Source organism: Mirounga leonina, unplaced genomic scaffold, assembly GCF_011800145.1.
Source record: "Mirounga leonina isolate KUSES-001 unplaced genomic scaffold, KU_Mleo_1.0 Mir_93, whole genome shotgun sequence".
Classification (NCBI taxonomy): domain Eukaryota; kingdom Metazoa; phylum Chordata; class Mammalia; order Carnivora; family Phocidae; genus Mirounga; species Mirounga leonina.
Window position 1 is genome coordinate 700,897 of NW_023270854.1, and position 16,823 is coordinate 717,719.

The 16,823-nt window shown below is 60.3% G+C and overlaps 1 protein-coding gene across 4 annotated transcripts in view; it reads right to left on the reverse strand.

Moving 5' to 3' along the window:
• The window catches only part of NFATC1 (nuclear factor of activated T cells 1), a 100,166-nt gene that overhangs the window by 68,780 nt on the left and 14,563 nt on the right, over nt 1-16,823 (reverse strand). For all 4 annotated transcript variants that reach the window (XM_034996123.1, XM_034996125.1, XM_034996124.1 and 1 more), the window contains exon 3: nt 9,273-9,432. In XM_034996123.1, the coding sequence (XP_034852014.1) occupies nt 9,273-9,432 (160 nt within the window). The remainder of the gene's footprint in view (nt 1-9,272; nt 9,433-16,823) is intronic.

Consider the following 16,823-nt stretch of genomic DNA (forward strand, 5'->3'; position numbering starts at 1 on the left):
TGTGTGCATGCATACCTATATGTGTACATGTGTGCATGTGTACATGTTGGTGGGCATGTGAGTGTATGTGTGTTCATGTGGGTGTGCGTGAGAGTGTGTGAGTGCATGCCTACCTGTATGTGTACATGTGCATGTGTGTTCATGTCGGTGTGCGCAGGTACGCCTGTGTGTGTGCATGTGTGTGCATGCACGCATGCCTGTATGTGTACGTGTGTGCATGTGTGTGGGCATGTGTGTGCATGTGTGTGCATGCGTGTGCACTACCGCCATCAGCAACACTAAGTTTACACGGTATCACTTAAATTCTAAGAATTCCTCCCGGGAATGAATGATCTGATGAAGGTCCTACTCCAGGTTCATTCTCAGATAACGCCAGATTCACGCAGCGCACAGCTCTTCCTAGCAATGGGTTTAAACTGCACTTAGTCACAGACGACAACAAAAGGGCTCTAAGGGGCTGCACGCTGCTCCTTTCAGGAAAACGAGCTCCTTTCTAGAGTTTCCTGCGTTTTGGCATATAGGATTTTTCTATCTTTCTGAAACAGTAAGAAATAAAAAATAAGCGAGGGCCGTGGTTACTGAGTCTGTCGTGTAAGTATCTGGGAAGCACAGACGCCCAGAGACTGTGCCCCTCAGGACCACTGGCCACCGCCCATGAGTGGCATGGGGATGGCGGTCTGTCTCTTGGGCTTAGACTCACTTCGCTAACGGGACAGTTACAGTTAAGAATGGATCTGGAACTTTTCAAGGACTTTAATAATCAACTTTTCACTCAAAAAGTCCCTGTACTTTATTTCACTCAACAGTAGATGCACATCTCGAACAAAACACGGATGAAACGGAGGCGACCAAGAGGCTCAGAGCTCGACCGTCCCTCTGCTGTGCCTGCTCCTGTCTCCGGCGCTCAGGGATGCTTGTCGGACGCACAGACGCAGGAAAGGACGCACAGACGCAGGAAAGGACGCACAGACGCAGGAAAGGCAGTGTCTGATGCACCTGTTGGCATGTCTCCTGTTACTGGTGGACGAGCCGCGTCGGGGAGGCTCCAGGTGGGGCTGGAGTCACGCGTCTCCCAGCTGACCCCACATCCCGGGGTCAGGACATAGTCTCCAGGAGGAAGGTCCTCGGGTTTTGAGAGGAAAAGGCGAGCAGCGTCCGGCAGCTCTGTGGTATGAGGCCATAGCTAGCCAGGTTCCTGGTCTTGACTGAGGGAAACAGAGACCCCATCCTTGCCCACGACTTAGCCTTACAGATGCCCTGCCTGCGAAGTTACCGAAATGCATGACCCCTGGGGCTCTAAGAGCCAGATCTGCCTTCTCCGACCTGGCAAAGCGAACCTGCCGCTGCCCAGGACATGGAATTTCATGTTCCCAGGGGGTCAGGGGTGCCGGGTACACACCGCTCGCAGGAGCGGGAGAGCCTGCCACTCACTGCCCGGCTCGTCCCCTTCACTGTCAAGACCTTGGACCTGGGGCGCCTGGGTGGCTCAGTTGGTTAAGCAACTGCCTTCGGCTCAGGTCATGATCCCGGAGTCCTGGGATTGAGTCCGGCGTTGGGCTCCTGGCTCGGCGGGGAGCCTGCTTCTCCCTCTGACCCTCCCCCCTCTCATGTGCTCTCTCTCATTCTCTCTCTAATAAATAAATAAATCTTTAAAAAAAAAAAAAGACGTTGGACCTGCCCCCGCTGATGAGGGGAGCAGGATGACAGGTGGGAAGGGCTTGAGCACAGGGATCAGACGAAGGTACAAGAGCGCGTTCAGCGCATGAGCTCTCCTCACTCTGCAACCTCGGCCACTCGACTATTCTGTATTCACGGGAATCAGTGACAGATCCGGACACCAAGAGAGAAGGTTCTGGTCCAAGGCTTGTTTCCACTCTCCAGCACATCACCTTGAGCTTTCCTGCCGAGCGGTTCCTGTCCGGCGTGTGACCGGTCCTCCGAGCGCAGGGAAACGGGCGAGTCCCCCTGCGGCTGGAGCGGCCACACTGTAGGAGCACCACAGGGATCTTCGCGGGGCCTGGCGTGTGCGTGTGCAGTGAGCAGAGCAGAGACTGTCTACAGCCTGGCTCCTGCTGGAGCTGAGGGCGGACGGGCGGAGGCCAGAGGGAGGGGATCGGAAGCTTGGGTGCACCGCCGTGGCCGTGGCGGCCCCCGGCTGGCAGCACACTCGGACCTGCCGCCCGCTAGCTCACGGCACACAGGTGTCTCGTCCCACAGCGGGAGCCAGGCACCCAGGACCACCCCCAGCGGCCGCCCAGCCCCGACCCCTGCGGCTGACCCTGCAGGCAGGAAGGCTCAGACTTCAGACGTGTCCACTTCAGAGCTGGACGTGACCGGGTGCAGGAGACCCAAAGACGTCACCTGCGGAGCTGGTCCATGGGGCGCTGGGGACGACGGGATGGGGTTCACACAGACACACGTGGAAGCATCCAGAGAAAAGAAATTACATTAGCTTTGGATCAAATGTTTTGCACGGAAACACTACATTTACCATTTCTAATTAAAAACATGCGGAGAAGCCCCGACTTTCTGCTGAGGGAAAAAATGATCTAGTAACGAGTGCCTGAGGGCCCCAGAAACCATTAGGAAACATTAAACTACAGCAGCAAAGACACCTTTGGAGATTCCAGAACCCAGAGCAAGCCTGGGAGCCTGGCCCCAGGGGAGGAACCATCCGTCTTCGAAGAAAGCCCCATCCATGTGGCAGGTGTGGCCTCTGCCGAGGCGCAGGGCTCCCGCAGGGGGCACATCCAGGGGCTCTGAGAAGCTCACTGGAGACCTAGACACACAGGAACGCCCGGTCCCACGGGGTGGCGCCCCTACAGAGGTCACTGGCCCGGTGCCCAAAGCCTCCCGCCCCTCGCCACACAGACGTCCACAGTACGCGGGCTTGCAGGGTGGGGGGCGCCCACCACGCAGCCCTGGTTGGACAAAGCTTGTGTCCATGACCTCCACTGACCTCCCTCCGCCCGGAGACCCACACTCGGGGTCGGTCAGCACACTGAGGCCATGCTCCCGGATCTCCTTCCTCCTCAGGGCAGCCCCTGTGAGTCCTAGCAGGGCAACACCTGGTCAGTTTAACTGTTAATACGAGGAGCAGGAGGAGGTGTGGACGGACCTTCCAGAAGCCATGCCTGGCCTTGGTGTTTGCCGTCAGTGACCCAAGGGCAGTGGGGGCAGGGCCCCAGCACAAAGGCCAACAGCGGTGGCAACATGATGGGGCATCGGCCTGCGGCCCGGCCGAGCACCTCCTCCCGGCACTCAGCGCTGCAGAAGGGATGGCCACCTGCACGGCCGGGCCGAGCGCATCTGTGCTGACAGAGAGCACAGCGCTCCGGCAGAGACAAGAGCCCGGTGTTCTCCCGGAGGAGAACGCGGGCCTCGGGGGAGCCCAGCTCGGCGAGACCGTGCCCACTGGCCCAGAGCAGGCGGCCAACGCTCGGGGACAGTTACGTAAGAGCAGCTCAGGAAGGAAGCGTCCTTCAGTCCGGAGACTTCTCCCTCAAAGACGGGTCAGCCGTTAGGAGGCAGCAGGACCAAGGATGAAAACCCGAGCATCTGGATGGGTGGTCACTGTCCCCTGCCCGTCCCGGCTCCCGGGCCCCACGGAGCTGCTCCTGTCTGCAAGGGCAAGGCTGTGTAGGGGCTGCACCCCTCCGCATGCCGGCCTGCGCTCGGCGGGGCCCCAGGGGGACGACACCCAGCATCTCCTCCTCGGGGAGAGCTCGGCTCACGGGCCAAAGACCAGGCTCTGCCGGGCACAGCGCTGAGGGCCAGCCGGCGGGAGGGAGGCCCAACCTCAGAGCACACGGAGCAGAGAATGCCCACCAGGTCCAGCCCTGCGGGCACAGAGCGCCTGTGGCTCGGCCCCCGTGGGGAGGGACGGCAGGGGGTGTGGTTCTCCGTATTGTGACATTTTTATTAAGGATGGTTACTTTCCACCATTGCCTCCAGTTAAACTGCCTGACACCCCCACCCCACGTGCACCTGACCTGACGTTTGGAAGCTCAGCCGCAGTGAGCAGAGACACCTGTCTGTACGTGGAGAACAGTCCCTCAAAGGACGTTTCAGGAGCCCGTCTGCGGTAACCAGAAGACCAGGCGCAATGACAGGCGATCGGCAGAGTTTCTGAGCCTGGAGTGACTTTATTCTAAAATCTCTGCAGCCCGGAACAAGGAAGCCGAAGTCTTGAATCAGAGGATTTCTGGCGGCTTCCATTGCTACGCAACCCATGGACTTCATTCCCAAGGGAGTGTCTGGGGCTCTAAGGAAAACCAAAACCACACCTCCGCCATCTTTGCTGAACAACGGAACGCACACGGGTGTTTATAAATCGCTGTGAGCGACCCGCCTGAGCTCATGTGCCTCTGCTACGTGTCTGGAGACGGCAACACAAGGCCACGGTTCCCTCATGAGGACAAAGTCTGGTCAGCTCAACGCCACTTCTTACAGTGGCGCGTGCGGGGGAGCGTCTCTCTCGACGGCCCCAGGAGCCTCCCCAGCTTTGCTGCAGGGGGACGAGCCCTCGCTCGTCAGGGGGTGCTGGGCAGGTGCACCAGTTGTAGACCTGCGGGTGTGAGGGGTGCAGCGAGAAAGGCAGCCGGCCAGATGGCCCCCAGCTGGCCCTACAGAAGTTTGCCGTCAAGTAATAACTTACTCCGGGGACATCCATCTGTCTGCCTTTTGTGAAAACCCTGGCTTTCCGGGTTAACGCCCCGTCCTGAGAGTAGGAGGTAACACCCCCCACGACATCTCACATAAGGAACAACAGGACGGACCTCTGGGTGAAAGGAAACGTGCTGTGAGCGCAGACGCACACGTTCGAACACCCAGAACGGTTTCTAGGGAGTGTTTGAACCGTCCACACCGGGGCCGGGGTGCTGAGTAAAATGATGAGTCATCGCGGCAGCAGCGAGTCTCTGCCAACTTTCCTGGTGTGTCCATCCCAGGGTTTCCGCCCCCAGAGGACTTACGTGGCAGCGAGTACCCGCCATGCTCTGTGCGGGCCCAGGTAAGCCTAGAAGCCAGGCCCTAGAGAGACACCAGCACCCCAGGGCACACCGCCCTACCCGGGCCAGACGCCGGGACCCCCGCGGCACGCACCTGCGCCCGAGGCCAGGACCCCCTGCTGCCACGCCCACACCCGAGGCCGGGACACCCGCTGCCTGCACCAGGGTGGTCCCCACGTCCCTCAGAGGCTCCAGAGCCAATTCCTTCATCGCCAGAAGGGGCTTCGCTGGCCCCTCGACACTGACCGGGGGGCCGAACTGACAGTACAAATTGCAGACCTGAAATGCTATTTCCAACTTCACAAGACTTTCCCTGGGTTTCCTGTTTCAGTGACCTATTAATTATTCACACAGACCCAGCCTCCTGTGTGGTGGGCTAGATGCTATCGAGCAGTTATTTTGGTAACTCAGTAAATAGAGCTTCATGCCTTGACCCCTGGGTCAGAGGTCAGCGATGTCCCCCAGGTCACTCCTTGGGCCCCTGGGAGGGCAGGTGGGAACAGGGGACCCTGCCCTGTGGACCGGAACGCCGGGCACCACGCAGACGGCAGTGAGGGCGGGCGCCGGGGGACATGGAGAAACAAACTGGGAAACCAGAACCAGCAGAGCGAGGGCCTTTGGCAAACCAGTTAGCCCCCGTGAGGAGACCCCTCAGCATACGGCTCTGGTTTATCATCAGCAACCCTGGAGGAGGACCAGCCTTCCCACACCCCCTGTTAAGGCGAATCCCACGGCAGGCCCTCCCCAGACCAAAGGCAGACGGTGGCCTCCCACCTCGCCCAGGACCCAGCGACCAGGCCTCTGGGAACCCGGGAGGCCTTGCTCCCATGCACACGGAGGTGCCGGCCCCTCTGAGGGTCGCAGACGGACCTCCCGGGCTTGGGACGACAGCCGGGACAGAGGGTGGGTGGCCTGGGAGGGCCCAGGAGCACTGACTGCCGTCACCCTTCGCAACTGTGGGTATGAACGCGGGATCTTAGGAGAAACAGAACACGGGCCGCGGGGTCCTATGTCGGGGCCTGCCACCCAGGGCAGGCCGCACGTGGAAAGGAGGGAGAGACGAGGACGACGCGGAAGGCCCTTCCACCCTCCAGTCCTGCTCGGACTAAGCCTGAGAAGGACGCCCCACATGTCGCCGCGTATCCCAGATGTAGAGCAGGGGGGCTGGCGCGCTGGGTAGCTCCTTCCTGCGGTCACTGACACTCCAGAAAGGGAGCAGGTCCTGCTTCTGGGGCCGGGCTGGGGCACTTCCATTCTGCAGAAAATGACTTTGATTTGATGGAGACACTTGGAATTGAAAGTCTGGTGAACAGTGGCAGGTGCGGGGACAGCGTGTTTTTATCGGGCTCCCCGGGCCCTCAGTGCATGTGACAGCTTTCGTCTGAGCGCTAACAGTCTGTCCCGGGCCAGAGCCCACGTCCCGCAGACCCACCGGCCACAGCACAGCTCGTGGGGTGCACGGCTGCCCCAGGAACTGCCCGCGGCGTGGCCTGGCCTCTGCAGAGAGAGGAGCGGGCATGGTGCTGGAGCCCCAGGTCAGAGGATCCGCTAAAAACTCAGCACAGGATAAACCCTTGTAGTTAGCGTGCTTTTGTGGCAACTGAGAGACTTCTATTTTCACTTGTTTTAAAATTGTGCACAATTTCTATTTTTATCCAATTTGTGGTCTGCCAACTGAAAAAGAAAACAAACCCCCCAAAACCCCCTCTTTGTACCTGCTTACCTCACACTTGCATAGAAATAAATTCACTCTGCCACAGATCTATCAGAAAACGCTAAATTACTAATTTCTCACCCATGAGAAGTGCTGACAGAATCTGACATTTTCTGTTGAGCACCATTTATGTTTTGCATTTCACTTGTAAGGTTGGGGGGGGCGGTGTTCATCCTGTTTAAACCCACAACCAGCCTCTTGCATTTGCCTTCACTTAATCTGAAATAATTTGTAAGATATTTTAAATACTGTTTCAAGTTTTGCTAATTTCTCCAAAATGTCTCAATTCTCTCTGTAATGTCTACACAGGTAGACGAACACACCCGGAGGACCTGGGGGTGGGGGGCCCGGTGAGGGGTGAGTGACAAAGGCAGGTGCCAGGGCTGCCTTCCGTCATCCTCCAGGAGCCCTCAATTGCCGGGGCCGAGAGGTGGTCCCCAATGAGCCCTGTGCTTTGATTTCAACACAAAGGTGTTAATGTTTACAGGCGCCCCCGCCCCCCACCCCGCCAACAGCAGGACCTGAGCTCCTTGCTGCTGTAATTTCGAGAAATGGGGCCAACTGGCCATTGTTCCTCTGCTGCCCGATTCCCTCTTCTCCTGGAGCTGCTTTATTTCCTCGGCCTTGAAACGCGCGCTTCCGTCTGCAGCAGGGCATCGAGCCCCGCGCGGCGGCAGCGGGAAAGCGAGCGAAGTGTCTCCATTTCAGAGCCCGGCGGATGCAGAGCAGCTGGACCTGCACTGCCGGGAAGGCGGGGCCGAAAACGCCCAGCAGGCGGCCGCGTGCTGTCGGGTCCCCCAGCCACGCACGTGGGCACTAACCGGCGGCAGGCACGCGGCCCAACACCGCCGCACCGCCCCACCAAGTCCACGCCGCTGTCGCCCGGGCGGACAGCCTCTCTCTCCGGGGCGCCGTCCCTGACAGGATTCCTGTTTTTCTAAATGGCATAAGATAAAAACACGGGCACCCTGCCGAGCACCCTTCTGACTGGCCTCGTCCCCCGATGACGGGGTTGGGGCCCACGGGGGGAGACACGTGCCCCGTCCACCGCCGGGAGCGCTGGGCAGGAGAGCGACCCGTCCACACGCGGCCACCCGAGTCCCACCAATGGGCTGGGCGGGGGGTCAGTGCTTGTCGGGTAACATCTGACGAAAGTCCGCTGGCGCCCACGCAGCAGCCAACCTCCGCGCCCACACGTCCTCCCTGGGGCGAAGGGTGACGCCTGCATCACAGCGACTGAGGTGCCCCCAGGCCACCAATGACAAATGTTCCAACTCGAAAGCCAAGTGAACCTTATTCCCCTCCAAGTGTTCGGGGTGGGAGACCAGCACCCGGAGTCACCCCAACACGTGGGCAGGAGACCCCAGCCCGGCCCCGACGGCGTGTGGCGTCTCTCCCCCGGGAGCCCTGAGCTCCCTGGCGCCCTGGCAGGTCCTCTATTCCTCCTGTGTCCTGCCTGAGGAACCCCAAAGCGCGGAAAGGGACAGACGCCATGCTGGGAAGCTGACGGACCAGGCCTGGGCCCACCCAGGACTCCGGGCTCCGTGGTCTGTGTGGGCCAGAGAGTCTGTGTTTCTAGCAGGGCGGCTGACAGCCACCCCAGGCCGAGCAGAGGAGGGGAGGAGGCGGGCGTGAGGGTCTGGAGAGCAAGCCCCATTGAGCCTGCAGGCTGCTCTCCTCGGTTCTGACAACACTTCTGTCCTCAAAAATAAAACATCCTCATTTCAAGGTTATATTTATTTTCTCTTAAATTCGCTATTCCAGGGTGCCTGGGTGGCTCAGATGGTTAAGCGTCTGCCTTCGGCTCAGGTCATGATCCCAGGGTCCTGGGATCGAGTCCCACATCGGGCTCCCTGCTCAGCGGGAAGTCTGCTTCTCCCTCTGCCTCTCTCTCTCTGTCTCTTATGAATAAATAAATAAAATCTTTAAAAAAAAAATTCGCTATTCCAGGACACCTTAAAAAAGAAAAAACCCCCAGGGTCACGTCTCCCAAGAGGCGCAGAAGACAGCCCACCACCCACATTGCCCGCCGGCGCCACCAGGAAACTGAGGCAGACCCTCAGGGTCCTTTCCCCGCTTTCTCATCCTGTCTGAGTCAGATGTGTCCGCCCGGGGAGGACGAGGGGACAGGCGGTGTCTGCCAGGGCAAGGCAACAGCAGGCCTCAGCCAGCCCCGCGAGTCGCAGGCCGCGGCCCCACCGGGGGACGCGGGCCTCCCGACCACGGCCCCATGCGCGGACCGCTCCCCGCGGTCTCTGGGACTCACTGGAGAGGGTTCCTCTTTTCACACAAAGCTTAGGGTCGATGATGGCAGCTGCTCTGAGCTGCGGAAGGAAGAGCCACGGGGCCCCGCACTGCAGCCGCCGTGCGCATCGAGAGAAACACGGGACTGTGTGTGCAGACGCTGCAGAGCTCAAGCGCTCCGCAGGGGACAGTTTTTTAGGAGAAGACGGGAGAAGCAGAGCCGGCTGTTGCCGCGGGGGCCGAACAAGCCCCAGCTCCCACCTCTGGGCACGGGCGCGTGCCCGAGGGGAACGGACCCCGGGTACCTGCACGCTGGGGTGTCCTCCGGCCGACGCCTTCACGGCCCCCCGGCTCCCCTCCGTCTCATAGTGGGCTCTGTGGTGGGGCTTGGGCTGCACCTCGATCCTCAGCTCGTAGGGTCCCGAGCGCGACGGCAGCTGCCAGTCCAGGGCGGGGAGGGACGGGCTGAAAGGGAACACACAGGGCGTCACACACGCACGCCAAGCGCCCCTCTGACTGTGGCACCGCTCGCCACGCTGGCGCTGGCCTGGGCACCGCATCCCTTAGCATCTTAGGGTTAACGTCCCCGTCCGTGAGGACAGAGTAAAACCAACAGCTACGAGACTATGACGATCCGCCTCAGCCTGTCAGGCCTTCGGGACAACGTTCTGGAACAAGAGGGAAACCTCTTCCACCCACGACCTCAAAATGTATTCCTTCCTTCGTGATGGACCAACTTCAATTATTTAACCTCCCTCGTAGCTAGGTTTCAGAACTAACTCAAGATCTTTCCAAAACCACTGAGGTAAGAGCCTGACCTAAGAACCGGGAAGGCCGGTTCTAATCCCCCCGCCCCACTGACCGGCCGTGTGCAGGGCTTAACAGTCTGGGTGTGGCTGGCCCCTCTGCGTGGCGGTTCGCAGCGACCCCAGCCCCCCCAGTCCCGCGGTCTGTGCATGACGCACGACACAGAATGAGCTTCTGGTCAAGACCACGAGAACACGGGCAAACCGCTGGCGCTGCATGATGCCACTGGTGTGAGCTGGTTTATCGTTCTGGCGCTGGTGAGGGGAAAGGGACGGCGTGTGGCAGGGGCCAGCTCCTGTGGGAAGAGCCCACAGGAGCCACTCCGCCCTACCACAGCGCACAGGTTTGCTGTAATTGTCCCACTTAGGGACGACGAAGGAAAAGGGCCTCTGGGAGCGCGGTCACTCGCCCCAGACAGACAGAACCCAGGCGCAGGGACGCCCGACAGCACGGCCCCTCAGAGCACCCCAGGCCCTGGCTCTGTTCTGTGTGATCTCTCTGCAAAGACTGTGCAACGCCGTGGACAGAGAAAGACACGGAAGCTTAGGTCCACCCGCCTCCCAGAAAAGTAAAATGGGAGCGAAAGAACAGAAGGAGGGCTGGACACAGTTCCCCAAAGTTCGGGTGAAGGGCACATGCACTTGACTACGACAGAGGAAGAAATCCACGTCACTAACGTGCTCGTGGATCATCGGCAGAGTCTGCGCGCAGCATGTGCAGCCTGAAGTCGGCGCGGATCCCAAAGTGCGGCCACACACAATTAGAGGACCGTTTTGGGTTGAAATTCTCCTGCATGGATTTGGCGGCTCCACACACCTGCAAACGGTCCCTGGCTCGGAGGCAAGGCCCGAGCCTGGAGAGGCGTGGCGGCCCCACGGCCTCGGCCCGCGGGCCCCACGAGGCCCGAGAGGCGCTGATCCTTGCCAGCGCTTCCCACCGAAGACCTCGCGGACGCCACGGCTTCACAGACACTAACACCGAGAGCAAAATGATCCGTTAGTATCAGTCGTGCTGCTAAACCACCTGTGAAAATCTCCACAGCGCTCCACCTCCACCTTCTACCACAGACCACGTGGCCCCCCGGCCCCGGCCTCCAGGCCCGGCCCCTGCTGCAGACCATCAGCGTCCCTAGTGTCGTCCGCTACGGCAGACAGATTCGCCCCTCCGGGCCTGTTCAGCACCCGCGTCTTAAACGTAACAATTTCACAGGTGCTGGGACACGTCTTGTGAACTTCACGTGAAATACAAATTCATAAAACACGGCACAGGAGGAACACTCCCGGGGAGGAACACAGAGTGGGCCCAAGCTGCTTTCCCTTTGAGGAGCCCAAACGCATTCCATCCCCAAAGACAGCGGGGCCGGGTCCAGCCACCTGGCCTGGTGCAGAGGGGGCTCCGGGAGGTCTGCAGCCACGAAGGTGCGTGTCCACGGAAACCCTCCCAGGCAAGAACCTGAGCAGCCCCCTGCAAATTACACGGTTTTCTTGAATTCCTGCAGGGGTTTCTTGCTTGTAATATGACGACGGTGATGACGTCACCTTGTTGCCCAGCAGCGCGGACGGTTAACGAGGTGCTGAGCAGAGACCCCAGGCACCCCAATACCTAGTTCTCCCCTAGAGTCTGCCAGGGCCCACGTGCTGACGGTGGCTACCAGGGTCAGGGACGGTGGCTGAAGGGGATCTCTCTGCAACTTTCCATGAATCTGGAATTCTTGCAAAACAGAAAGTTTTTTTTTAAAATGATCATTCCCGCGGCACCCGGGTGGCTCAAGAAATCTTAGGGTCGTGAGACCGAGCCCCAAGTCCGGCTCTGCACTCAGTGTGGAGTGTCCTTGAGATTCTGTCTCTCTCCCTCTGCCTTTGCCCCTCCCCCCTCAAAAAATAATAGAATAAGCAAATTACTTTTAAAAATCCTCATCCTTGTGCTTGCGAAACGGAAGTCCAAATCCTGTGCCTGTTGCTATTACTCTCACCCCCGAAGAGGCCAAGACCCCAGAAGGGTCACACGTGGGCCGCCCCCCACCCCGCTGAGCCACGCTGACTGCTTGCTGTGTGCTCCCCAGCTCGACGGCATCACCCCCCACCCGGGGGTGGGGAAGTTCCAGCGCCAGCTGCACCGCAACCCCCCCGCCGGGAGTCCTGGGCCCTGCGGGACGGAGACGGGCCCGGCTCCCGCTCTGCCCCGCACCAGGGACCCAGCCGGCACTGCCCCGTGCGCTGGGGCTCCTCGTGTGACAGCCAGGGAAGCGGGTCACAGTCTGCCCAGGGCCTCTCTGTGCGTGGGCGCGGCCTCCTGTGGGGAAGAAGGGGCCCCGTGCTCGCAGTCTGAATCACCCTGCTCTCAGAGCCGCCACCACCGCCCGTTTCCCACGAGAAAAGCCTTTCAACTTCTACTGAACCTGTGTTCCCTCCTCGTAGGAAAAGCGTGAAAGCATTTTTTAAATGCTTAGTTCACGGCACCTCGACACCTACATGCTGTGATCCAAAGTCAGAGAACAGCCTGAGTTCTGCCCCCGTCAGCCCGGCCACGGTCGCGGCCCCCGGGGCGGCCATGCCACGGCCCCCGCGAGGCCCTTCCCCCCTGCCGCTGCCGGCCACCTGCTCCGCGCCCAGAGGCCTGCGGGCTCCGCCACACACGCGCACCGTACAAAACACCCCTCGCTTCACAGCAGCGCCGACCCCTAACAGGCGCTCGGTGACCACCCCGTGGACAAAGCCGGACGTCACGTGGGGTCTGGGATTCCCTCCAGCATTTCTGTGCGGGGGACCCAGCATGCCCGGGGGCCCGACCGCTGGGAGAAATGCTGAGGCGTGGGCGACCGTCTACACTGGAGCCCAAAACCAACGTGATCTTGATTACAACTGTTGTGGACACCGCCCAGGGCTCGCGAATCGCCTCCAGACCTCACCTCAGCCCCACAGAGCAGCGGCCACCCAGACAGCGCTCCAGGGGACCCCTGGCTAACAGGGCCAGGGCAGGACTCGGATTTAAACCATCTCAGCAGTGACCACTGACGCCGAGGGGGACACCAGACGTCTGCCTCCTGAGGGAGGCGCACTCGCCATTTTGCCGAGACCTGAGGCCAGAATTCTGGCAAACACCCAGATTCAGAACCAATTTGAGAAAACAAAGCGAATCAAAACAGGGAATACCCAGGACAGAAGAGCATGCCAAGCGACACCACGGGGGGACCGCGGAAATCCAGCCCCGGGGCGGGGGGCGGACTGATGGCTGACTGCCACGATTCTCAAAACGAGCCCCCAGTTTGGAAGACATGCACTGCACGTGTAGGTACGATGACGTGCTGTCTGGGCTGCACCGCGGGACAGCCCCGGGGGACGGCGGCGGACAAGTGCCCGCGAGTCAGGGGACCCCATCATGAGTGTTGCCTACAGTTTTGAGTAGTAGGAAACGGAGCGCGGCTCTCACGGGCGAGACGGGGCGCGCTCCCATGGCCGCTGCGGTCGTCAGGGCCGGGGGAAGCCGTGGCTCACTCTTCCCTTCCTTTACCTGCAGTTTAAACGTCTACAGCAGAGAATGTTACTTGGAGAACTGAAAACACAGCCAGCTTTCCAAGGTTCAGCTTTCTCTTGCTCCTCGCTGGCCCGGGGAGGCGCCCACTCTGGGAAGCACTTGAGCGGCGGCGTCTGAGGGCCCTTCTGCGATCCCCTGGGAGGCCACGTCCACGGCGTCTGAAACCAGATTTTCCACACAAGCCGCAGCTGGGTCCAGGAGGAAGCTTCCCTGCTGTGGCTGGGGCCCAGAGGTGAGGCGAGTCTTTGGCTTCTGTGGTTTGGGGTAGAACCCCCTCACTTCTGAAGTTTCCAGGCCTTGGAGTCCACACAGACGTATCACTCAGAGGAAAGCTGTAAAGGCTTTTATGAGTCCTGTTTTCCTAAAGTAGCTGAGGCTGTAAACTCTGAACTTGGCAGGACTCAGACCCGCCCAAAGGAAGGACAATCAAAACCCAAGAAGAGCGGTATCATCGAAGGAACACCACACATTTTCTCAGGGTCGGTGGCCAAAGGCCTCCCCACCACCCGTTGCTTGTTTTGGTTTCCCTCTCATTTTGAAAAGGGGTTATCGCGGGGCTCTCAGGCCCTTAGGCAGGGGCTCTGGGCACAGAGGCTGCGGGGCAGGGGTGCGCCCGGACCACACAGGAGCGCGGCCCAGGCCCGCCCACCTCCGACCCCAGCTCTTGGCGGAGAGAGCTCTTCCCACACACGGGAGGTCGACCTTCCTGGAGCCCGGCTCCGAGTCCCATCCGGAGCGGGACGAATCCTTGGCCGAAGATCCACCAGCGGTTCCCAGGGTCCCGCAGGGCCCGCCGTCCGTGGGGGCCTCTCCCGCCTTCCCACAGAATGCCCCCGAGGGAGGAGCCGGCCTTCCCTTCAGTGAAGAGTCTGCAGGGACAGGAGCGGGGAGCAGACCTCGTGTAGGACCTCACTCCCAGGAGCCCTGGAGACTCTGGGGCTCTCGGGGCTGTCACCTCCCTCACCACCTCCTCTGCTCTGCTGCCGAAGGTGACACTGAGCTGGACCTGGGGACGGGGGCCACGGTAGGGAGGACGGCGGCCAGGGGGAGGCAGGAAAGGCACAAGGAGGCCAGGGAGGCCATGCTCTGCAGGCTGCGGAGTGAGCAGCGGGGAGAGGCCTGGCAGCCATCTGTCCCCCTCCCCGGCCCTCCCCTGTGCCCGGTGACCTGTCCTGTGACCCCAGGACCCCTCCAGGAGGCCTGTCCACAGAGACACCGCCTCTTTGGCCCTGACCTGCCCCCCGTGCCCCGCGTGCGGGCTCAGCAGCGGAGCCCCCGCCCATCCCCCCCGCCCCCTCTTCCCAGAGGCCCGGCCAGGCCTGTGTCTGTCTAGTCAGGAGCGCAACTCAAACTCAGCCACAAACTGGGAACTCATGGAGGAGGAACAGCAAGGCTTCCACGCAGGGATTGTTTTAACTGATGATTCGGTAATCCCCTCACCATTCTTTGCTTTCAGGGGCCCCACCTCCCGGGCGTGGGGACCTCCAAGGAGGCAGCGGCCTCCTTCCAGCTCCGGGACCCCCGTGGCATCCTTGCTTTGCACCCCTACTTGCAAAGACACTCCTCCGAGCCTCCCCGCGCCCCAGACCCGCGTCCCGACCGCACGTGCTGCTCTGCACTCAGACGGGCAGGGGTGGGCTTCCCGTCCGCGCCTCGGGGCCGCATTTGTGCGGAGCCCACCACCAGCCCGCTGCCCTCCAGAGAAGCACAGACCTCTCCTCACCACACAGACAGATCTAATAACGCCAGATGTTCCCTACAATTCAACAGGGCGGGGCGGCTCAGTGAGACAGAGAGAAGGAGCTTTTGTCCAGAAATCTAGACTCTGATGGAAAACCACCGAGAGGGGGCCGCTCACGCTGGTGGGGGCTCCATCCTCACCCAAGAGAAGATAACTCTGGTTCCTAGCTCGTTCCCGCCTCGGTGCGCTCCACCCCTTCGGGAACTGTGTAGACACGGCAGAGCACCGCGGACACAGGGCGTGACGGAGCGGGATGGCGGGCACGGGGCCTGTGGGAGACAGGGCAAAGACAGGAGAAGCCGCTCCTCACACCCCGGGCTGGCGGGGTCCAGAGACTCCCTGATACCCGGGTCCTCGCAGTGCTGAGGCAAACACATCCCGACATGTAGGGCTCGGTGCACACACCCTCTCTGGGCTGTGTCCTCGCGCGGAACTGTACCTGCCCTGCAGCCCACCTCTCAGCGGCAAGCACGGACCTTCCGTAGCACAAGGCAGATCTGACGCAAGTTGCTTTCTTTTTTTAAGATTTTGTAAATTTATTTGACAGAGAGAGACACAGCGAGAGAGGGAACACAAGCAGGGGGAGTGGGAGAGGGAGAAGCAGGCTCCCCACTGAGCAGGGAGCCCGATGCGGGGCTCGATCCCAGGACCCTGGGATCATGACCTGAGCCGAAGGCAGATGCTTAACGACTGAGCCACCCAGGCGCCCCGCAAGTTGCTTTCTTTATTGAAAACCAGCCTAATCCTGCGAGTCAAACCCCAGCTCCCAGAAGACCGTTCAGAACAATTTATAAAAAAGCAAACCCCATCATGATTTGTAAACACACTCAGTGCAAGAGCCCAAGCAACATGGGCAAGTAAGTGCCCCTGCTTTGCATGGAAGGTCTAGTCTGGAACGAGGACAGCCGGTCTCCTGACTCGGTGTTACTCTCTGGGGCCGACGCCCGACCACGCACACTTGGCTCTGGGGTACGACCCCCTAACACACACTTTCCTCAGAGGAAAATGTCTGAGCAGAAATCATTTCTGATTTGTCTGTGGTCACGGACACCTGGTGTCACCGGATGCTTCCTCCCCGCCAGGCTCCTCACAGTTTGGGAGATCTCAGTACTAGGGACACGAAAAGGCCCCTGGGGACACGTGACGCCCGAGCACAGCCCAGCCCCTGTGCACACAGGATGGACGCAGCAGGACGAGGCCAGGCACGGGTCAGACTCAGAGCGGTAACTCCTGCAATCAGATTAGTCTATGAAATGAGCCACGTTTCAGGTCTCAGTGGTTTGACTTTAAAACCTGAGCGTAGAGCCGTAAAGATTCAGATTATTTATCTTCGCCAGGAACACACGAGTACTTGAGTTCCTTTCGCCTTTTCTTGGCTAATAATAGACACTCACAACATCACATCAAAAGGAGAAATTAGGGCCACATCCTGCACACACATCCTGGGAAAAGCACCGGAGAGGTCGAGCAGAAACCTCCCCAGCCTCCACCCACCCGCCGGCCGGCAGTGACTGACGGAGCTGCAGTCGTCAGGCTCACCTTTCAAGCTACAAGTCAGGACTTCCTACAAAGCACCTTCTCTGAGTATCAGCTGTGAACTCCGTGAAACCAGAAAGAAGCTGCACAAGATGTGAAGATGTCTAAGTCTCTGAAAAGCTGCTCAAAGCTCAGACCTCTCATACCATGTCCTTGTGTGGCAAGCAGTACACACACGGCCCTCCCCAGCCCCCCCCGCCCCTGCACACGCGGCCCTCCCCAGCCCCCCGCCTCCTGC